A 19,501-nucleotide genomic window follows, 5' to 3' on the forward strand; every position below is an offset into this window, starting at 1 on the left:
GGCAACTGGTAAGGATGCTTCCTGGACACCTCCCTATGGAGGTGCTTTGAGCATGTCCAACTTGGAGGAGACTCCAGGGAAGACCCAGGACATGCTGGAGAGACAACATCTTTATGTTGGGCTGGGAATGCCTTGGAGTCCTCCCAGAAGAGCTGGAATAGATGGCTGTAGAAAAAGATGTCTGGACCTCCCTCTTCAAGCTGCTGCTCCCACGACCCGACTTCGGAATAATCGGAAGAGGACGGATGGATGTACTTTGTCTACAAAAATTATAAATGTATTGGTGAGAAACGTTATTATGCACAGTTGTAATAGGCTTAAGAGGCATGAATATTTCTAACACTAATAAACAGGTTTCCATCCATTTCAGACTGGTGTGCTTTTCAGATCTGTTCCTTGCTGCTGAGAAAGCAAAACGTTAGCTCAGAATTGCGAGGGAAACGTATCCATCCTGCAGCTAAGCACAGGCCAGTCAACATGTATAGCTTTGCAAGCCAAGAATGCTGCTTTCTATTAAGACTTCTCATCTAACACTCAGGGAGCCCTCAGCAACTAACAAAGCTGAAAACCACAGTGTATGGTCGAGTGCCAGGAAATGAGCCAATTATAAGTGTTTGTCAGGGGAGCAACAATCAGGAAACAGCTCACTATGGCTGCCAATTCACAATTTATTTTTGAAAGAAAAATGTAAGTAAATCAATTAATCATTTTTTTCAACTCTGTTAGCATTTTTTTTCACCCTACACACATTTAAACAATGTTCATCTTGTTGATTTACAATAGTAGATAGCCTATACACGTATAGAAGCATCTATAACTAAGTAACATGATTATTGGTTTAATAACCACAAGATGAAAGACTGAAGAGAAACAGACTCAATACAAATGTAAAAGTGATTTTATTTACAGTGCTTGAGAGATTTTCTGGCTGTGGGAGGAAGAATGGGAACAAGGTGAGTTTAACCGTTTCCAGAGATCTGGATTGTCGAAGAAGTTTGTTGATACTCTTCTTACTGTTTGAGTTTGTAGGTCGCGTTGGAGAGGAGGAGAGGTACGATGTTGAGGAAATGGACATGTGATCCGGAAAGATGAGCATTAAAGGTTCGAGCTGTTCAATGTCTGGTCCAGGCTGAGTCTTGTTGTTTTGTGGAAACCAGGATGTCTATGCAAGGTTATGAGGGTCGATGAGGTGGTTGAGGAGACATGGAGGAGCAGGACTTGAAAACAGGAAAAATCACTAGGATAGTCAACGTTTCTCGAGGAATAGTTTTGTAGACTGTAACTTTAAATACCTGAGGCAAAATAATGTTCCAGCGTAGGATGAATGTCTGGCAGGGGTACAAGTAGTGTAGTGGAAGTCATCTGAATCATGTGCAGGTGTGGTTGAGAGGATAATTGGAATGAGTGTCAGTTGTGTGAAAAGTGGTTATGGCAGAGAAAACTATGAATCCTACACTGAAGGTGCATTAACACCAGCCCTGTTTAGTCTGCTTTAATCGAACTCTAGTCCATTTGCCTAGAAAGTCTGGTTCGTTTGGAGAGGTGTGAATGTGCAATCAAACTCTGATACGGACCAAAAAAGCGAACTCTGGTCCGCCTAAATACGTAGGTCTCAGTTCGGTTGAAGTGAACTCTGGCGCAGTTCGAATGCGGTGTGAATGCAAGCAGAATGGAGACCGCTCCAAAAACAGGAAGTAGACTACAGCACGGGGCAAACAAACGTGCATTTCTCTTACCTCATATGGAGCTGTCAGCTGCCTTGTGTGAAAAACATCATTCTCCATGGTCTTCTGCCTCATCTTCTGCTCATGCTGAGTCAATTGTTGAAAAATGACCAAACAAAAATCCTAAAAATGCGAAAATTTAACGCCACTCCGTTTTTGATTTTATTTCCAGAAGAAGAATAAGAAGTATCTTCTTCTGAGGTTTTTGTGTCGTTTTCTTGACTAGTTCTTGGTGCAGCGCCACCACAGGCGAGGGGGGGAACAGGTTGGTTCGGTTGACTCAGTGCAGTGTGAATGCAAACCACATCAGCTGAAAATGTAAACACATGTTATGAATCTTAGTCCCCAACAGAACCAATTCTACCTGACTATCACGTGGGAAAACACCCATAAAGAACGTTATAACTCATTCTCTGGTCATTTCTGCTGAGATACTAACTTGCATTTAAGAAAGTATTTTATTGACAAGTTTCAGAAAACCATTCAAGGGACAGAAAGATTCTGGCCAATGATGGATGACAGAAACACTGACAAGGCAGTTTAAAGTTACAATTCAGCACTGTTTTCTTGTTTGGAGACTATTTTATTTCTCACAAGAACCACAAGAATAAAAAAAATCAGTGTGGAAACCAGCTATGAACTCAACTGATTATTAGTGAGATAAGGAACGTGTCAGAAAAATTCCTCTGTGTAACGAGGAAGGAGGCTGTGCTGTGCATCACGTGTCCTACCTACCTGATAACATTTTGCTCACTTATTCGCTCCATCGTCGGAACAGATCAATAAAACTCATGTGTGAAGACAAAGTGTTGTCTACGTTTGTACATTCCTTGAAGCACGAGCAGTTCATGGTTGATCCCGCTCAAAAAAGTCAACAGAAAGTTAGTCATTACAGTATATAGTGTGATTAGGAAGTGGACTTCTGGACCTCACAGACATCATCCTCAAATGTAAACAAAGCTGCATGACACTGCATACAAGTTGGTTTTTTTTTTTATTTCTCATGCGACTATTGCCACTGCGCTGACACTTTCAGACAACATAACTCAAAAATGTGGAGATATGGAGTGGTTACATATTTGATCTGTGCTCACCTAAGATTAAATATTAAAGCAAAAGTTTGTTATCATTCAAAGGCAAATTATAAAAAGTCATGATTTCAGTTTAAAGTTTAGTTCACTGGGTTCATCTTATCTTTTTATATCAGTGAAAAGCTTCAGTAAATCCACTCAGCGACTGGACCCTGACTTAGTAAACACACAAAGGCCACTTCGTTTAAAGCCTTTCCTGGATTGGTAAAACGATCACTTTTAGAAAAACTCTTACGTATAGGCTACATGAAATCATCCACGTTTGGCTAGAATTCACATTCAAAACGATGAAGCAGGTATGCAGAGTTTATGAGAAACTACGATGAAAAAGCAATGACTGAAAAGTGCAGTACAACTTACTGACAAATCCAGTGGGAATGAATGGGTTAATGGTATGTATTCAGTGCAGCTGACTTAAAAAAAGAAAAGGTTTGAGGGCTTGGCAGCCTTTCTGTTCATCATACAGACAACTGCACAAAGATCAGTCATTCAGTGTGTCACTGTCCATCCAGCTCAAATCAAGACCTCTGTGACTGAAGGTAAGCGATCTAATTTACACATTAGGGCTAGAAAACCTTTGTAAATAATCTATTTTAAAAACAACCAAAGCGAGAATCAATTTAATTAGAGTCACATTTTAAGTTTATTGGTATGTATTTATATTAACTTCCTAATCCTCTATCTTTAGCTGGTATGCAAACCCTTGCAGTGCTGGTGGTGTTGCTACTGGGAGCATCACTGGTGCTGCCAGACGCAGACACAGCAGGAGAGAAGGCGACCCAAGCTCCCATCCCCTGCTCTACGGGCTGCACCTGTCTGCACGATGACTTCAGCTTGGATCTCAACGTGTACTGCAGCGCACGTAACTTCACGCAAATACCAAGTGACATGCCACCGTCCACTTATTCTCTCTGGCTAGATGGAAATTTATTCACCTCGCTCCCAGCAGCATCTTTTAGGGATCTAACCAACCTGGATTTTTTGAATCTCCAGAATGGCCAGCTGGTGACCCTTGACCCCCAGGCTTTCAAAGGCCTCAGGTCCCTAGCACACATTCACCTGGAGAGAAATCGCCTCCGGGTGTTACCAGCTACCGTTTTCCAGAATACCCCTAACCTGGCTTCACTTAGCTTGCACAATAATCAGATGAGTCGCATTGATGAAAGATTATTTTCTGGGCTCTCACACATGTGGCTTCTTAATCTAGGGTGGAACTCACTGATAGTCATTCCCGAGACAGCTTTTCAAGACCTGCAAGGCCTGCGAGAGCTCATTCTTGCAGGGAACAGGATTGCATACTTGCAGCCGCAGCTCTTCCAAAACCTTGGTGAGCTTAAAGAGCTGGACCTGACAGGGAATTACCTTAGGGTCATCAAAGCTAATGTGTTTGTTAAACTCACCAAGCTACAAAAACTTTACCTGGCCCAGAATCAGATTATGACTGTGGCACCCAGAGCATTTTTTGGCATGAAGTCGCTCCGATGGTTGGATCTCACGAACAACAAATTAGCTTCCCTACACGAAGACACGTTCTTGGGTCTGTACAGTCTTCATGTGCTGCGTCTTTCCAACAACTCTTTAAACGGCATAAGGCCCAGGACGTTCCGTGAGCTGCAGTACTTGGAAGAACTGCGACTCAGCCACAACAAGATCCGAGCTCTTGGGGAAAGGATTTTTGAAGGGCTTGGCCATCTTGAGGTCCTTGAGTTAGAGCACAATAAAGTGCAGGAGGCACAAGCGGGGAGTTTCACGGGCCTCTCTGATGTAGCTGTTATTAATCTATCTGGAAGCTGCTTTCAAAGGTTGCCTGATCAAATTTTTAATGGTCTGTCCAAGCTTCACAGTCTCCATCTGGACAGAGGATGCCTAACAAGGATCACAGCTCAGGCTTTCAGAGGTCTCTCAGGTTTACGGAGACTTTTCCTCCAACATAACAATATCTCTGCGGTGGAGAATCAAAGTTTTGTGGATCTGGTGGGCCTTCTTGGACTGGACTTAAGTTTTAACAAGCTGGAAGTTCTCACAGCTAACACGTTCTCTGGCCTCAGTAATTTGGAGTACTTGCTACTGACCAACAATGAATGTCGACAGTTTCTGCAGAACGGAACAAAACAAACACTTCCACGTCTGCGTTATTTGGATCTGAGAGCTAACACCTTAACGAGCATGGTTCCTCATTTTTCTGAGAACATGGAAAAACTTCTGCTGTCTGGAAACCGGTGGAGATGTGATTGTAGCACGCTGCCACTCAGAAGCTACAGCTTGCGAAAACCACAGGTGGTGCCTCGGCAAGTAGAGACCCACGCAGAGGGTGAAGAACCAGATACAACCATCACCATATATAACAACATCACATGCACCAGCCCCGCACATCTAGCTGGTCAGGACCTACGGGATGTGGACATTGAGCTGTTCAGAAATTGCTGACAAGGACTTGAACTGGCAGAAGAAAAAAAAACCTGCTACTAATCTCTACAGTATGATACGAGCAGTTTAAATCAAAGCTGATTGAAAATCTAAAAAGACAAACGTTGATTTGCTTCTTTTGGATTTAAACAACAGATATTAACAGCTACATTTTTGACATCTGTGACTATTACATTCAGCTTTAATTAAGAAGTATTTGGAAATTACACAAAACATGTCGTTCATAGACCAATTAAGCAACACTTCATGTATTTCAACTCTAATCCCAAATGTGCAGTAAAATCTTTGTAAAGGTTCAGTTGATGCACATGTTTAAAGTATGATGGGCTGTAAAAACCTGTGTTTAACTACTTGCATGGAGTTTTATGATGTAGAAACAGCTCTGCTGGAGAACTCTAATAAAAACAAATAAAAATGACATGTATTATGAGCTTTATTAACTAACTTAAAAAAAAAAAAACAGGAAAAAAAATCATTCACCACTCTTTCTTCAACCTGAATGCCAGATTAGATTAGATAAAACTTTATTGATCCATGCAGATTCATACAGCTGTAGTAAATAATACTATATAACCACTTATTGGCTATTTTAAGGTGGTAGTGGTGCTGCTCCTTCCCATCCTCCTTCCTCCTGTTACCCCTTCTCACCCCCAGTGAGAGACAAATGAGTTTTTCAGTGTCCTGCACTGATCAGACTCCTCTGGTTGTTGATGGCAGTGTGCAGAGTGACTGGCATCATCCATAATGTCCACCAGTTTGTCCAGCGTTCTCTGATCTGCTGCCATCACCACAAAGTCCATGAGCATATTTTTCCACCCAAAAGATTCATACTTGTGGAAAATATCTCACACAAACATATAACATGTGTCTTTTTTGTTACAATGTTCAGATTCACTAAGCAAAGAAAAATACATTTGATGAACATTTATGTAAGGAAATACATGGACATGTATGTATTTAAAAAGCCATCCCATTTCAACAGGCTTAGTGTACTGTCCAAAAATTGGGTATACTGTATGAAGAAAAAGATTATTATTTTTTAACAAAACTTTATTTACACAATAAGTTATCACAACAGTGTTAAAAAAAGGTGATCAGGACAAGCTTAAAATAAAACATTTACATGAGGAGCTGGTTGTGTTGTAGTTGTCCCTGATCAGAAATGGTGAATAAAATCTTCTTAAATTCCCCCAGTTTTACAAAATTCTCCAAGTGTCCAGTGTCTCTGTGAAAACGAAACTCCAACGCCAGTCTGGCCTTGACGTTGCACTTCCACGGAGCCACGGCATCACGTTGGGGTCCAGCCTGCAGTCTGTCCCTGCGAGACAAGTAAACACACATTTTTGCTTCGGCCACTAAAAAGTTTCAAGTTTGGGATTTAAACTTAGTGGCTTTGCTGTAGAAAAGGCTAAAGATCCTCGTTATTAGATTAAACAGTCATCAGCCGTACACAATTTGTAAAAACATGAAAAACACTCAGACAAACTGCAAAAAGGACACTTGTTTAAAACACCAGGATTAATGACCGACAAAAAAAGAGTTTGTTGCAATGGCACCGTGAAGGACCCTCCATTGAGGATCGCCAGTCCGGTTTTTTGTTGTTGTTGAAGGTTTGTAAAGTGTCCTCCACTTGGGGCGTCTGACCTCCGAGCTTATCGTCCCACTCGCTGACAGCTCTGTTGTGCAGAGTTCTCTTGTTCAGGATCTTAACATAAGTCTTATAAAGTATACTTTTGGACCCGTTCTGCACAAGTCCATCTTTGGGTCTGTGTTGCGTAGCAGAGGACCACTGTCTTTTGCAAAGTTAGGATCCAGGTGGATGTCTGGGAAAGGGTCATTTGGGTCAGGCAGGCGATTCCCCGTGGACCATAGCTGCAGGAGACACTTCTCTCCAGCTGTCATCCTCTCCTTCACCAGGTCCAGGAAGCGCTGCACCAGCCTGGCAGACCGGACCCCAAGCAACGAAACCACCTCTCGGATGTTGGAGAAGTCTGGTCCGGCCGTCTCCACCAACCGCCTCAGGGTCACCGTCCCAGATTCGCACAGTGCCTTTGACAGACCCGGCACCGCGCTATTACAGACGTCCTTTCTTGCTTCACAGACTAGTGGTTCCTCTAAGCAAGTCTTCAGCTCTGGATAACAAAACAAAACCTCTGGATAAGTCAGTTAGAGAACCAAAACAGCAGAGGTACAAACTTTACTTTTTATTAATTCAACTCTTCATTAACAATATACTAATAACAACCACAATGGTGTAAATAGTAACCTAAAGGCTCGGCATGAGAAGACCACTTGTCATCTTAAGCAAGACCAAGAAATTCTGGAGAACCTGGGAAAATATCGTCCAACCAAATCTGTTAACCTGAAGCAGCCAGCTGCTGAGTGGACAGATGTTCTTTATGAGTCTGTAAGTGCTATAAACTATAATAATCATAATAATGAAAGCACAATACGTTTACTTTAACTTGTTTTATAGGAAGTGTCTAATCAGGAGTCAATCAGCACACTACCAGCTCAAATAGAAAGTAAGGAACACATGCTACTGACAGTCAGGCTCTCCAGTCCTGGTATGGTTGAAGAGGTAGATGCTGCTCATGGAAAAACAAAGCATTTGTATTCATCTGCAACTAAATCACACATCTATAACACTTTAGTTGCTTGGTTCCTGTCTTTGGTGAGTGAATAATGGGTACTCATCATTTTTGCCACATGTTGTCTTTTCTAAAGTGTCTTGTTTGTGTTCTGTCAGGCTACTGTTGTCACACTAAAGATGAAGTTAGTGCAGGGGGTCCATTCTGGGTTGCAGATGTTCAGCAGCAAATGACAAAGAATGGACTAGCTTTGCATGTCTTAGCTGTGGCTCACTACTGTTTAACGCCAAAGGTAAAATCCTAACACAGTCAAATGCAGATACATTTGTTGAGACACTTACAGCTCATTGAAATAATGCTTCGTTTCTTGTGAAATGGGAATCTACTAAAAACAACTGTGTGATGTGTGTCTGCATGCCTTTAGTTTGGGACGGAGTAAACAGATTGCAGAACAAAAATGGTCTAGATATGCTAAGATAGTATTAACAGGTTTGTTGGTACCCTTAAAGAGCCTAATAACCTTTTCAAACCAAGTGTTTGACCTTAATTAGTGTCTCAGGTTCCTTCAAGCTGCCCATCAGCCACTGTTTGGTATCATTTTGTGCACCACACTGACCACGGAGCAGAGAAATCAAAGGTGAGGGCTGTCTGAAGAGCTCAGAAAGAAGATTGTAGAAACATGTTAAAGTTAAAGGCTACAAGACCATGGTCGTGAATTTCACACCACCAGTCTGATCAAGAAAGCTCATCAGAGACTCTACTTCCTCAGGCGGCTGAGACGAGCTGGTCTGGGAAGCTCAGTCTTCACCTCCTTCTACAGGTGTGCAGTGGAGAGCATCCTGTGCTCCAGCATCAACGTGTGGCATGGAGGCTGCACAGCTGCAGAAAGAAAAGCTTTGCAGAGAGTGGTGAAGGCTGCACAGAAGTCTGTTGGAGTCAGTCTCCCCACCATCACAAAGATCTACACCTCCAGATGCAGGAATAGAGCCACCTGCATCATGAAGGACCCCACTCATCCAGCACACACTTTTTGCCCCGCTCCCCTCAGGCTGGTTGAGGAGCATTAAGTGTAGAACCACTAGACTGAGGAACAGCTTCTACCCTGAGGCTGTTAGACTCATGAATCTCTAACCAGAATAATCACTGTGGAAAAAAAAATCACTGTAATGCCACTTTGATTGGTGATATGTGCTGCTGATTATCTCATGCTGCTGATTATTTTATGCTGCTGTGTTCATTCGTACTCATCTACAGACTCATGTTTGTGCTGCTGTTGTTTGGCGTATTGTTTTACACTATAAGTTTTTAGCGTATTTCTTAGTTTTTATCTTAGATCCTTATGTACGGTTTCTTTTCCAATTTATGTTTTATGCTATTGTTGGATGTAACTGGGACCCTGAGCACACAATTTCATTCCACCTCATGTACCACATGTGATGCAAATGACAATAAAATCTACTTGAAATTGAACCATCTTCAAGCAGCTACATGTTCCTCTGACCACAGCTGACAATGTTAATAAAACACATAAGATTTATGGGACTGTAGCCTTCCAGGATGTGGACGCAAGAAGAAATGCAACCTCAGGTTGCACGGTGGGATAGTGTGGATGTTAGAAAAAGGACAACTAAAACCATTTAAACTGACCTCCAAGGTCAAGGTACATCATTTTACAAGCACAAGGTCGGCCATATTTTAAATCAAAATGGGCTCCATGGAAGAAAACCCATGAGGGCATGAGGGTTGGCAGAAAAACACAAAAATATTAAAGTAAAATTTGTCAAAGGATATGCTGACAAGTCCCAAAGTTTCTGGAACGGATGGAACAAAACTGGAGCTTTTACTCTACATCAGTTGTGTTTTTTTTAATTTTTTTTATTACTGACAAAGCGTATTAACAAATGTATCTGTATATAATGCATCAAAACTTTGATATGGACACATATTTTATTCCTATGTTATTTTTAGCAAAAGAACATAGAGATTTGTACACGCTTCTATAATGATGTCTCCAGGTTTCAGTGAGAAACCTCACTCAGTGCAGTGGCTGACTGGTTCCCTCAGCTGAAAAACCCACTGGACCCACAAGACTTTGGTTTACCCATCCACCTCCTCCTGTTTGTATTCATCTCCACCAACTCCAGCAAAAAGGCAAGTTGGTAAAAAGAGCCTTGAAGCTGAAATAACTTTGTGTTTTATTCACTGCTGTTAGTTTTCCTTTTCTACTTTAGCTTATAGATAAGACATTTGGTCTCAGTCCAGGTTTTTACTGGCAGACTGTGGAAACTCATGAGGCTTTCTTTAAGGAGGAAAATAGCACACAAGAGCTCCACACAGAGGTGTGCATGATGGTGTGTGGTCTGTGACTGATTTATGCAGCACAAAGCGCCAATGGTGAAAGTGGTAAGATGCAACTAAACTTGTGCTCAAATAAATTTGCATCACTAGTTAGTGTACATATCCATAAGATCTTCCACTATAACTTTAAGTGTTTAAAATAATGTCAAGGCTGTGTTTTATCTTCACTGTTGTTTATTCTGTACACAAACTCCTGCAGAAGTACTTTCCCAAATAGACATCTAATTAAATATGCTGATGACACGGCCCTGGTAAGCCTCTTAAACAACAAGGAAGAGGAGCATGGTCCAGTTCTGGACTTCATTAATTGGTGCAAAAAAAAAAGATTGAAACTGGTTCTGAACATGAAAAAACAAACGAAACGACTATTGACTTCAGGAAGCTTCAGTCATTCTCTCGAACCACCATCGATGGAGAGCAGACTGAAAGTGTCTCATGCTACAAGTTGGGCGTGGTTCTGGACTGTCACTTAAAGTGGGACTCGTGGGTTGATCTTATTAGCACCAAGGATCAGCAGAGGATGTGTTTTTCTGCAGACCAGCTACATCGCCTTCAGATCACTTCGACCTGGAGTCGACTTCCCACTGTCTGTTCTTACTATTGCGTAAAGAAAACATGTTGCGCCACAGTGTCCTTCTGATGTCAGCTTTCAAACTTCATATGAAGTTTTAATGAACCGTGTGCAGTAAATGTAACATTTGGGATATTCTGGGAGTCTGCACGGTTGTATTGATGTTTAGTTTGCTCTTAAAATAACACCACCCTGTTATTGTGTTTTTTTAGCACTAATGAGAAAATTCAAAGCTCAAAAGCTTTGTTGCTTTAATTCCTGGCCTGACGCTGTTCTAACAGCAGAACAGAGTTCGTTTCTCACATGGTGCCATTCAGTGATACCTTGTTCCACATCTTTGGTAAGTGCTATGTTTAGTCCAGAAAATTATCTCTTGTACCGTAATTTTCGTTATATAAGTCACAGTTTTTTGCATAAATTAGCATGCCTGCGACTTATACAGTGAAGCTACATATTTATGTTCCCCCCCCCCCCCCCATATTTATAACCCAATTTTTGGCTGAGGTCTGACTATTTAATTCATTCTGACATGGAAAGTATTGAACAATACCATTTTCAGCCACTAGAGGACTCTTGTCAAGTATGGCAAGCCAAGTGTCTCATTAATAGGTAAAAGTGGCTATTAATGAGACACTTGGCTTGCCATACAAAGCCACCTTGGTCTTACTCAGGAACTCCTGGAGCAAACGTCAAATCAGCTGCATTTCGCCGCGCCGCCCAGGCAAAATGTAGCTGATTTGAAAAGTGCATTTATTAAGGAAAAGTTCAACTGAGACACACCTTTACTATAATTTTGAGCAAACAAATAATTGTTTTTATGTGTTAATCTTGTTAAATCCTTGAAGAAGTCCTCCCAGCACGCTCCCGCGGACGCTATTTGGCAACCAATCGATTTTTGGCACAACACCGGCCCACGTTTCCAGGTGGTCAGCGGTGACGCATAATATGCGACTTATACGACGAAGCGACATCTTTGTTTTCTTTCCCACTTTATTAGACATTTTTGGACTGATGCAACATACAGCAGCAAGTAAGGTAATTGCTTTCTGTGTGTTTTAAAAACACTTTCTTGTATAGTTCAGCACACGTGGATGCTGCCCAGTCCTTCCAGTGTGATCACATCAGGGGTGTCCATCTCAGTCTGGCACGGAACAGCTGGTGATTTGACCTTGCATGGAAAAGACAAGAGCCAAAACTAGAGCTTTTTACACAGAGTTCTTACTGAAGGAGCACAAGGTGAACATTTCTGGGAGCTCTTTCAAACAAATTCACAAAGAAATGTACATGATGAGTAAGCAGATGAGAAGATGAATAAATATTTTCCCAAAGGAAAACGTGTGCTGTACTTTTCATTTGATGATTAAGGTGCATACTGGATTTGAGCTGCTCGGCCTGAAGTGGCTGCCTCGTTTGACTCAACTCCAGGCTCAGGAGCTCAGTCCGTATGAGGTGGGAGAGCAGCATCACCACAACAGTGTAATCAATGACGTCATCAGCTCTGGCGTGGGCTCTGAGAGGGACAGACAATTTTTCTACCTTGAAGAAGCTTTTGCTGCTCAACAATTTTGCCAAGTTAACTGTTCTGATGTCACCCACACCAAAGCTGGCTCTCAGACAAGACTCTTCTTTGAACATGGTAAGTTTATTGTGTTGTGCAAAGATGTGTGATCATAGTTTACACCAGTTGATGGATTTTTACATAAATGCATAGGGAGTGTAAAAACCTTTCTGTTTAGATCGACAGGCTTTTACTGCATGTCTGCGCAAACCAAGAGTTTGGAATCACAATCTGGCAGAACTAATCTGCAAACTCCGGCAGAAGGGCCTCAACATGGTGGACCTGCTGGTATTAAACACGCTGGCAGCTTCGTGCCTGCTGGAGGAACATGTACCCTACCTGCTTGTTGATATGATCCTGATCCTACAAAATCAGCCCGTTTTAAATGTGCAAACAGCAGCATTTACTTTCACAGTGCATCCCGATACTCTAAAGACACGAGTGCTCTAAGTAGATTATACCACAACAGGTTAACCACTGAGATGAGTCCTCTTGTCCCATTACGGCCAGCACTTTCTTCACAGCATTTTCTCCCTGGAGGCAGAGAGCCAGTGAGCCTGTGCACAGTTAGGGACATAAAAGCACTTTTCCCAGAAAGGCTCAGCTGTTCTCAGACCAGCACCATGAAACAGGGACTGCCATTAAACCCTGAATTACGGTTGACTTCAAACTAAAAGTTTATATATAAATACTTAGGTTTTTGGATTAATAAAACGTTTTATTTTCTTGTCTTCAGATCCATTTGCAGATGTGGAGCACCAACAGCTGCACACTGAACGTGACACCAGAATATCTGTCCGTTTTGGCAACATCAGGACCAAATAAGAGGTGTGGGTCACTTATAATTTTATTTGTACAGCAGTATAGTTATGTTGCATGCATAATGTTAAAAAAAATTGTGCACTTGTTCCAGAGTACTGGCATTACAACCCACTTTAAAGTTAAAGTATTTAATCAAGTTTAGGCCTTTTGAAATAGTTATAGAGTTTTGGCAGAGCTCTACTGCAGATGTTGAAATGCATCTGCTCCAGGTGACCTTTGTTAAATGTTCTGTTTGTTTATTGGTACCAGAGTCCCTGATACACGGAGCCCTTGGGCATACAACCTGTATGCTGATGGCCTTAAATGCCCCACCACACTGCCAAATGCCACAAATCACTGGAGCAGCTGCTGAGGTTCGGCTGCCATCTGGTGGCAGGAAAGATGAGCATTTTGGACGAGAAGCTCAAAAATAGTGAAATATTCACCAAATCGTCAGAAAAGTTGAGGCAGATGAACTGCTTGATCGTACTTTCATACAAAATTATAAACTGGATGCATCATTATTATTGTTGTAGAATTGCGCCGCTCGGAGTGGCTGCATGTTGGAGTAGCTGTTTATTGCTTGTGAAAACTTTTTATTCCTCTTTTTTTCTGGAATAAATCACTTTTTTCTGATGATTATTTCCTCTGGTATCGGATGCAGTGCAGCTGAAAGGATTTTAACTGAAACCTTTTTTACTTTTGGGCATTTGTTATGATGCGTAACCATGACAACAAGGTGGTTTTTTTAACAACCAGGAGCAGCTGATTAACGTCTCAAAAACTGAAATACCTCAACTACAGCATCAAATCCCAAATAAGTTGAAAAGGAGACTCCATGGACAAATTCCTGTCAACCTGATGGCGGTGCTCGAGTGCCTGACCGCCGAGATTCTGGAGCTGGTGGGAAACTTGGCTCGTGACATCAGGAGGACCGGGATCATCCCCCGGCACCTTCAGCTGTCTGTCTGTGGCGACAAGGAGCTCGGCAGACTGCTGGGAGGAGTGACCATTGTTCAGGGAGGAACTCTGCCCAGCATTCGGGTGGCCCTGCTACCCAGGAGGACTGAGAGGCCCACCTGATCTGACAGCAAGCTGGATCTGGGTGGACGGATCGGTATCTGTGGCCAGATTCTTCGTATTCGCTGCAGGAGATCCTTCCTTCCCACAGCTATCAGCATCTAACAACTCTTGAATAGAACCAGGATGATGAGCTACAACAACACTTAATTTCCCTCTGGGATTAATAAAGTATTTTTGAATTGAATTGAATTTAACCATGGCAACATTTTTTTTTTTTTAACCAGGAGCAGCTGATTAATATCTCAAAAGCTCAGATACCTCAACTACAATGCCAAATCCCAAATGAGTTGAAAAGGAGGCGCCGTGGATGAATTCTTGTCAACCTGACGACTGTGCTCAAGTACCTGACCGCTGAGATCCTGGAGCTGGTGGGGAAACTCGTGACAACAGTAGGACTGAGATCATCGCCTGGCACCTTCAGCTGTCTGTCCGTGGCGACGAGGAGCTCGGCTGAGAGGAGTGGCCAACACTCGGGGAGGAATTCTGCCCAGGATTCGGGCAGTCCTGCTGCCCAGGAGGACCGAGAGGTCTGTCGGCGCTGACAGCAAGCTGGATCCGTGTGGATGGATCAGTATCTGTGGCCAGATTCTTCAGATTCGCTGCAGGAGATCCTTCCTGCCCACAGCTATCAGGATCTACAACTCTTGAACGAAACCAGGATGATGAGCTATGACCACACTTAATTTCCCTTTGGGATTAACATTTTGAATCACTGGACTTGTGTCCTCAGCATATGGCTCATGTCTTATCGTGTCTCTTCGACGGGCAAAAATTGTGACAGGTTTGAGTCTGATTCTTAAAAAGGTATGAAGACAACTCAGATCTGAAGTGCATCCATTTACTAATTGAAGTGACAACTTGGCCTCTCTGTCATATTAGCATTTACAAGGAAAATCCAATTCTCAGAAAAGTGGGACAAATGATTATTTATCCAAAAGGTCAAATATTCCCATCTCGTTCTATATAGATAAAAACATGTCTTGATGCGGTGACATAATCTTCCCCTCCAAAAAAAATCTAAACTTTACACAGATGATTGGAAAAGACTAGTTTTAGACCATCATAGACTGAAGTGTGTGATAAATGTTTGACAAAAAATAACATTCTTTGTTCCTGTCTTGTATTTTAAGCCAGAAAACTGACTTAATTTGAGACAAAAATATGCACACGGTTCAGATGGAAAAATTACTTTAATTCTTAAGATGATAAAAAATATTTTGTGAACTCTGTAAACCATTGCATAACTGTAGTGTAACAATTTGACAAGTGTTAACAAACTAGTGGTACGCTACAGTAAATATGTGGAACACAATGTAGAAAATAAAAAGCATTACGTGTTTTTGTGTTCACAACACAAATATATCAATATACGGACAGAATAACTTCTACAATTATCAGTGAAGAATTTCCTACTTATTCATACATAAAATAGACATTTTAATCTATAAATATTGTCCGAACCAATTGATGTGACATTAATAACTTCATGGGATGCAGTTTCCTCAGACTTTACACGTTCTTGATTAAATCACTGCAAAATAAATTTTGACTTTGTCTTATTAAACAAAAAGAGAAACATGAAAACTTGCATTTGTTTCAATTCTAATATATTTTATTGAATAGCAGATCACAACTAAATGCTACATTGTTATCAATTAACTGCGCTTCATAATAACTAGTGACCTCTTAGTTGAATATTTGATACATTCAATATTGTAGAACTTTAGTTAAAATAACATTTCTAGTGGAAAATGTTTTCGAGTACATAGATCAACCAGTTCCACATTCAGATTTTACTTTTTACTTTGTACTAAATTTTTTTTAATGTTTTTTTCTTTTCTTTTATTAATTTGAACAGCTTCAGACATTTCAAACATGTACAAGATTGCATAAATCTTCTGGCTTCATTTTTATAAAGTTAAACAACAAGAAGAAGAAAAAAAAAAGACAACAACTAACAACAATGCAAAATAGATTAAACTATTCCATTGCAGAGCAGAGCATGATGAGAACATCTAACAATATTCATTTATACAAGAGTGATCCTATTTGGTGCTTTTTCTTACCAAAACTAAAGTAAAACATCATCTTGGTGCTAAATACTCAATTCAGAACAAGAATGTATATTCAGTGGTTAAGTATTGCTGTTTTTTTTTATGTATGGCAAATACAGACAAAGACAATTGTATCTTTATCGTAACTTTTTGTTTCATCTTGTGAAATCTAATTTTAGCATCACATTGTGGTCCACAGTTATTGTAAGGCACTACAATTTTGATTCGGATTCATCACGTTTTTTTTTTTTCCTTAAGTCAATCAATATGCAATTATTAAAAGGCACAGATTCATTTGAAAAACAATTGGTCCATGATATAAAATTGATACAAAAAAAAAAAAGAAAACTGAAAGAAATGTATGCCGTGTTTTTACCACATTTAAAATTTTTTTTAGAAAAGTTGAAAATTGGCCAAAGTTGTTTTCTTGACACCGAGAGTCTACGTGTCAACAAAAACAGCTTGGTTGTAATTATGTCTGTATCTGCCATCGTTGCTTCACAATCATTTTCTGTCCCAGGAGGGAGGAAAAAAAAAACAACAACAAAGAGATAAAAAGAAAAATCTATTTGGACCACGGTTTTAAGAAACGGAGCACAGATTCAAATAGAAAGCACCTTACAGTCACCGCAGGCCCACCATACAAATGCATAATACAAACCTATTAATTTTCTAATTATTTAAACAAAGCTGAGCTAAACAAAAATTCATTTAAACAGTATGAAGTTCAAATGGCCTCTTCAGAATCACAAATATTAAACCAAGACATTCCTTCACTGTAGACAACGACTGAGTTAAAGGTCAGCACGTGGCAGCAACGGTTGCACAAGCAACGCCTCAAATAAACATTTTGTACGGATCGATGCATGTTTGATCGTCCCCATATAAACCGGTGGTTGAATTGTAAGTAGGAAAAAAAATAATTAAAACGCAATAATAATTATTATCAATTAATTGGATTTGTTTAAGGTACTAGGTGATTTACTACTTTTTATTTAATTAATTTAGAGCTTTTAATTAAAACACGAGAAAGTGTAGTAACGATAAAATTAAATCACAATACATGTCTTTGGTTAAACTGCAAAAAGTGGGTTATAACTACATAAATGGTCCAAGTAAATAATAATAATAATATTAATAATAATCTTGCCACCAATTAGATTTGACTGATTAAATAAAAAGAAGAAAAAAATTCCATTTCAATTACCGGTGCTCAAAATATTGAGCATTTTCCTCAGTTTCGTTTACCGTTGTGCTATTTACCGTCTTATAGCTTTGTGTTAACAGTTTAATTTGACTTACACTTTAAATTCAGCCCGAGATCTTTTTTTCTTTTCTTTTATAAAACACATTTTTGGACGACTACCGGAACACCACTTTGGTTTGACATTTTAACACTAGACATCATTAGTTATGTTGGCTTCACAGGCAAAACAAAAACAGACCAAAGGACTCTGCGATTTAGCTGCACTATACACCACTATCCAGTGTGCAGGGGAAAAGAAAGGTAACAGATGTTAGATTTTTTTTATAATCTTTTTTCTTTTTCAATTAAAAAAAAGAAGAGAAAATGTATAGTAGTACAGGACCATGACATCAGTTTAAGTAATTTACAAAAAGTACTAAACGTCTTAAATGGATTTACAAATGAACAATTTAATAAAAAAAAAAAAACAAGTCTAAGAAGCATGAGATAATGTTCCGAGGTTTATGAAATCTGAGCTGTGGATGTACAACATTCAAACATCTAAATGTAGAACAAGAAACTACATTAATACCTTTTCCAGTAGCAGCGAAGCTTGCAGAAAATATTCAGCTTTACCTACCGTACGTTAAGTCAATACAAATGTTCTGGCAGTGTGACACAGTGATAACTTTTTTTAATTAAATTTTTTACAGGTTTTTTATTTTTATTTTTGGTGGTTACTATATCACATAGCATTTAATACCAGAAAGTGTTTAGCCTGCTTTATATGCTGTCATTAGGCCTGTCACGATAAATTTTACTGAGCGATTAATTGTCGCAGAAATTATTGCGATAAACGATAATATTGTTTGAAATTTGACAATAGTTAGTAATTATTGTCAAATTTAAGAATAAATGTTTTCCATTTTATTGTTTTGCATGTAGTACCTTTTTTCGACCACCGGATGGCAGTATAAGACTGTTTGAGCCGAAGGATGGATAGTGAGGAAGCAAGCAGTGCGTCTTTTTAAGAAAAATGTGAGGGAGGTGCTATGAGGCTTTGACAAAACGGAGGTTTTTCCCCCCTCGGGGTCAACCTGTTAGCTTAGCTGATTTTAATGATTAAAAAAAAAAAACGATTTTGGACGGTTAAAACTGATTTTAAAGAGAAACGAGAAAGGGAGGAGTCAGTGAAGAAGCCGTGTCGTCAGCAGAAAGAGAGAGACACGAAAAAACGATAAAGCCAATAAATGAAAACAAGGTCGATAATTTTCATTTATATGCGATTAATCGATTTGTTTATTGCGACAGGCCTAGGTGTCGTATAGTAAAGAAAATGCTAAAACACAACTTTTTGATACCTTTCCTCTGAGTTGTTTATAACCGATAACTGTCATTGGAGAGAATGTAAACAATGCTTAATCCCATATTCATAAGTAGCAAAAAGGTGTACTTGGAAATACATGGATTTTCTACTGAATTTAAAGATTTTTTTTTTTCCTTTTTATACACAGTAGGAGGTCATTTCAATTAGAGTAACTAAAACACAAATCCTATTCAAAATCCACCTTACAAGTAAACTACCGATTCTTCATTTACTGCAGAGATCTTTTAAGAAAAAAAAAAAAAAGTATCCTAACTGTTCAAAAAAAAAAAACATTTTAAGTTGCTGTACAAATTCCACAAGTTTGCATACTCCCAAATGTAAAACTGAAATACCAAATGTCGAAGAGCGAAGCTGCACCAAAAGAGCACCACAACCAAGAAAAGAGCTGCTGGCTGGAAGGGGGCGGGGCTTTAATTTCTACGGGATAAATCAGGACACCGGCGCTAACAATTTCAGACTGGTTTTGCTTTTCCTGCAGAAATACCTAATGGAATTTGGCCGAATGCAACAAAATACACACACATGTTAGTCAAACATATGCTGATGCTTTTGCAAAGTTAAATCCACAGAAACCTGTGCACAAGCTTCTACTACTCGTTTAATTCTATACATAACCTTTTCCACTAAGGCACTTTAGAGTTCGAGGCCGATATGTTCTAGAAGAGGCTAG

The 19,501-nt window shown here is 39.9% G+C and overlaps 2 protein-coding genes across 2 annotated transcripts in view; both read left to right on the forward strand.

The window, feature by feature from the left end:
- The window catches only part of LOC119421774 (inactive rhomboid protein 1), a 952,927-nt gene that overhangs the window by 155,337 nt on the left and 778,089 nt on the right, over positions 1-19,501 (forward strand). The window lies entirely within an intron of this gene.
- On the forward strand, positions 3,509-5,256 carry igfals (insulin-like growth factor binding protein, acid labile subunit). Its single transcript, XM_037689134.1, has one exon. It carries the CDS (start codon positions 3,509-3,511, stop codon positions 5,240-5,242), a length of 1,734 nt encoding a protein of 577 aa, XP_037545062.1. The 3' UTR covers positions 5,243-5,256.

This window comes from Nematolebias whitei, chromosome 15 (genome assembly GCF_014905685.2).
Source record: "Nematolebias whitei isolate Nwh7 chromosome 15, NemWhi1, whole genome shotgun sequence".
NCBI classification, from domain to species: domain Eukaryota; kingdom Metazoa; phylum Chordata; class Actinopteri; order Cyprinodontiformes; family Rivulidae; genus Nematolebias; species Nematolebias whitei.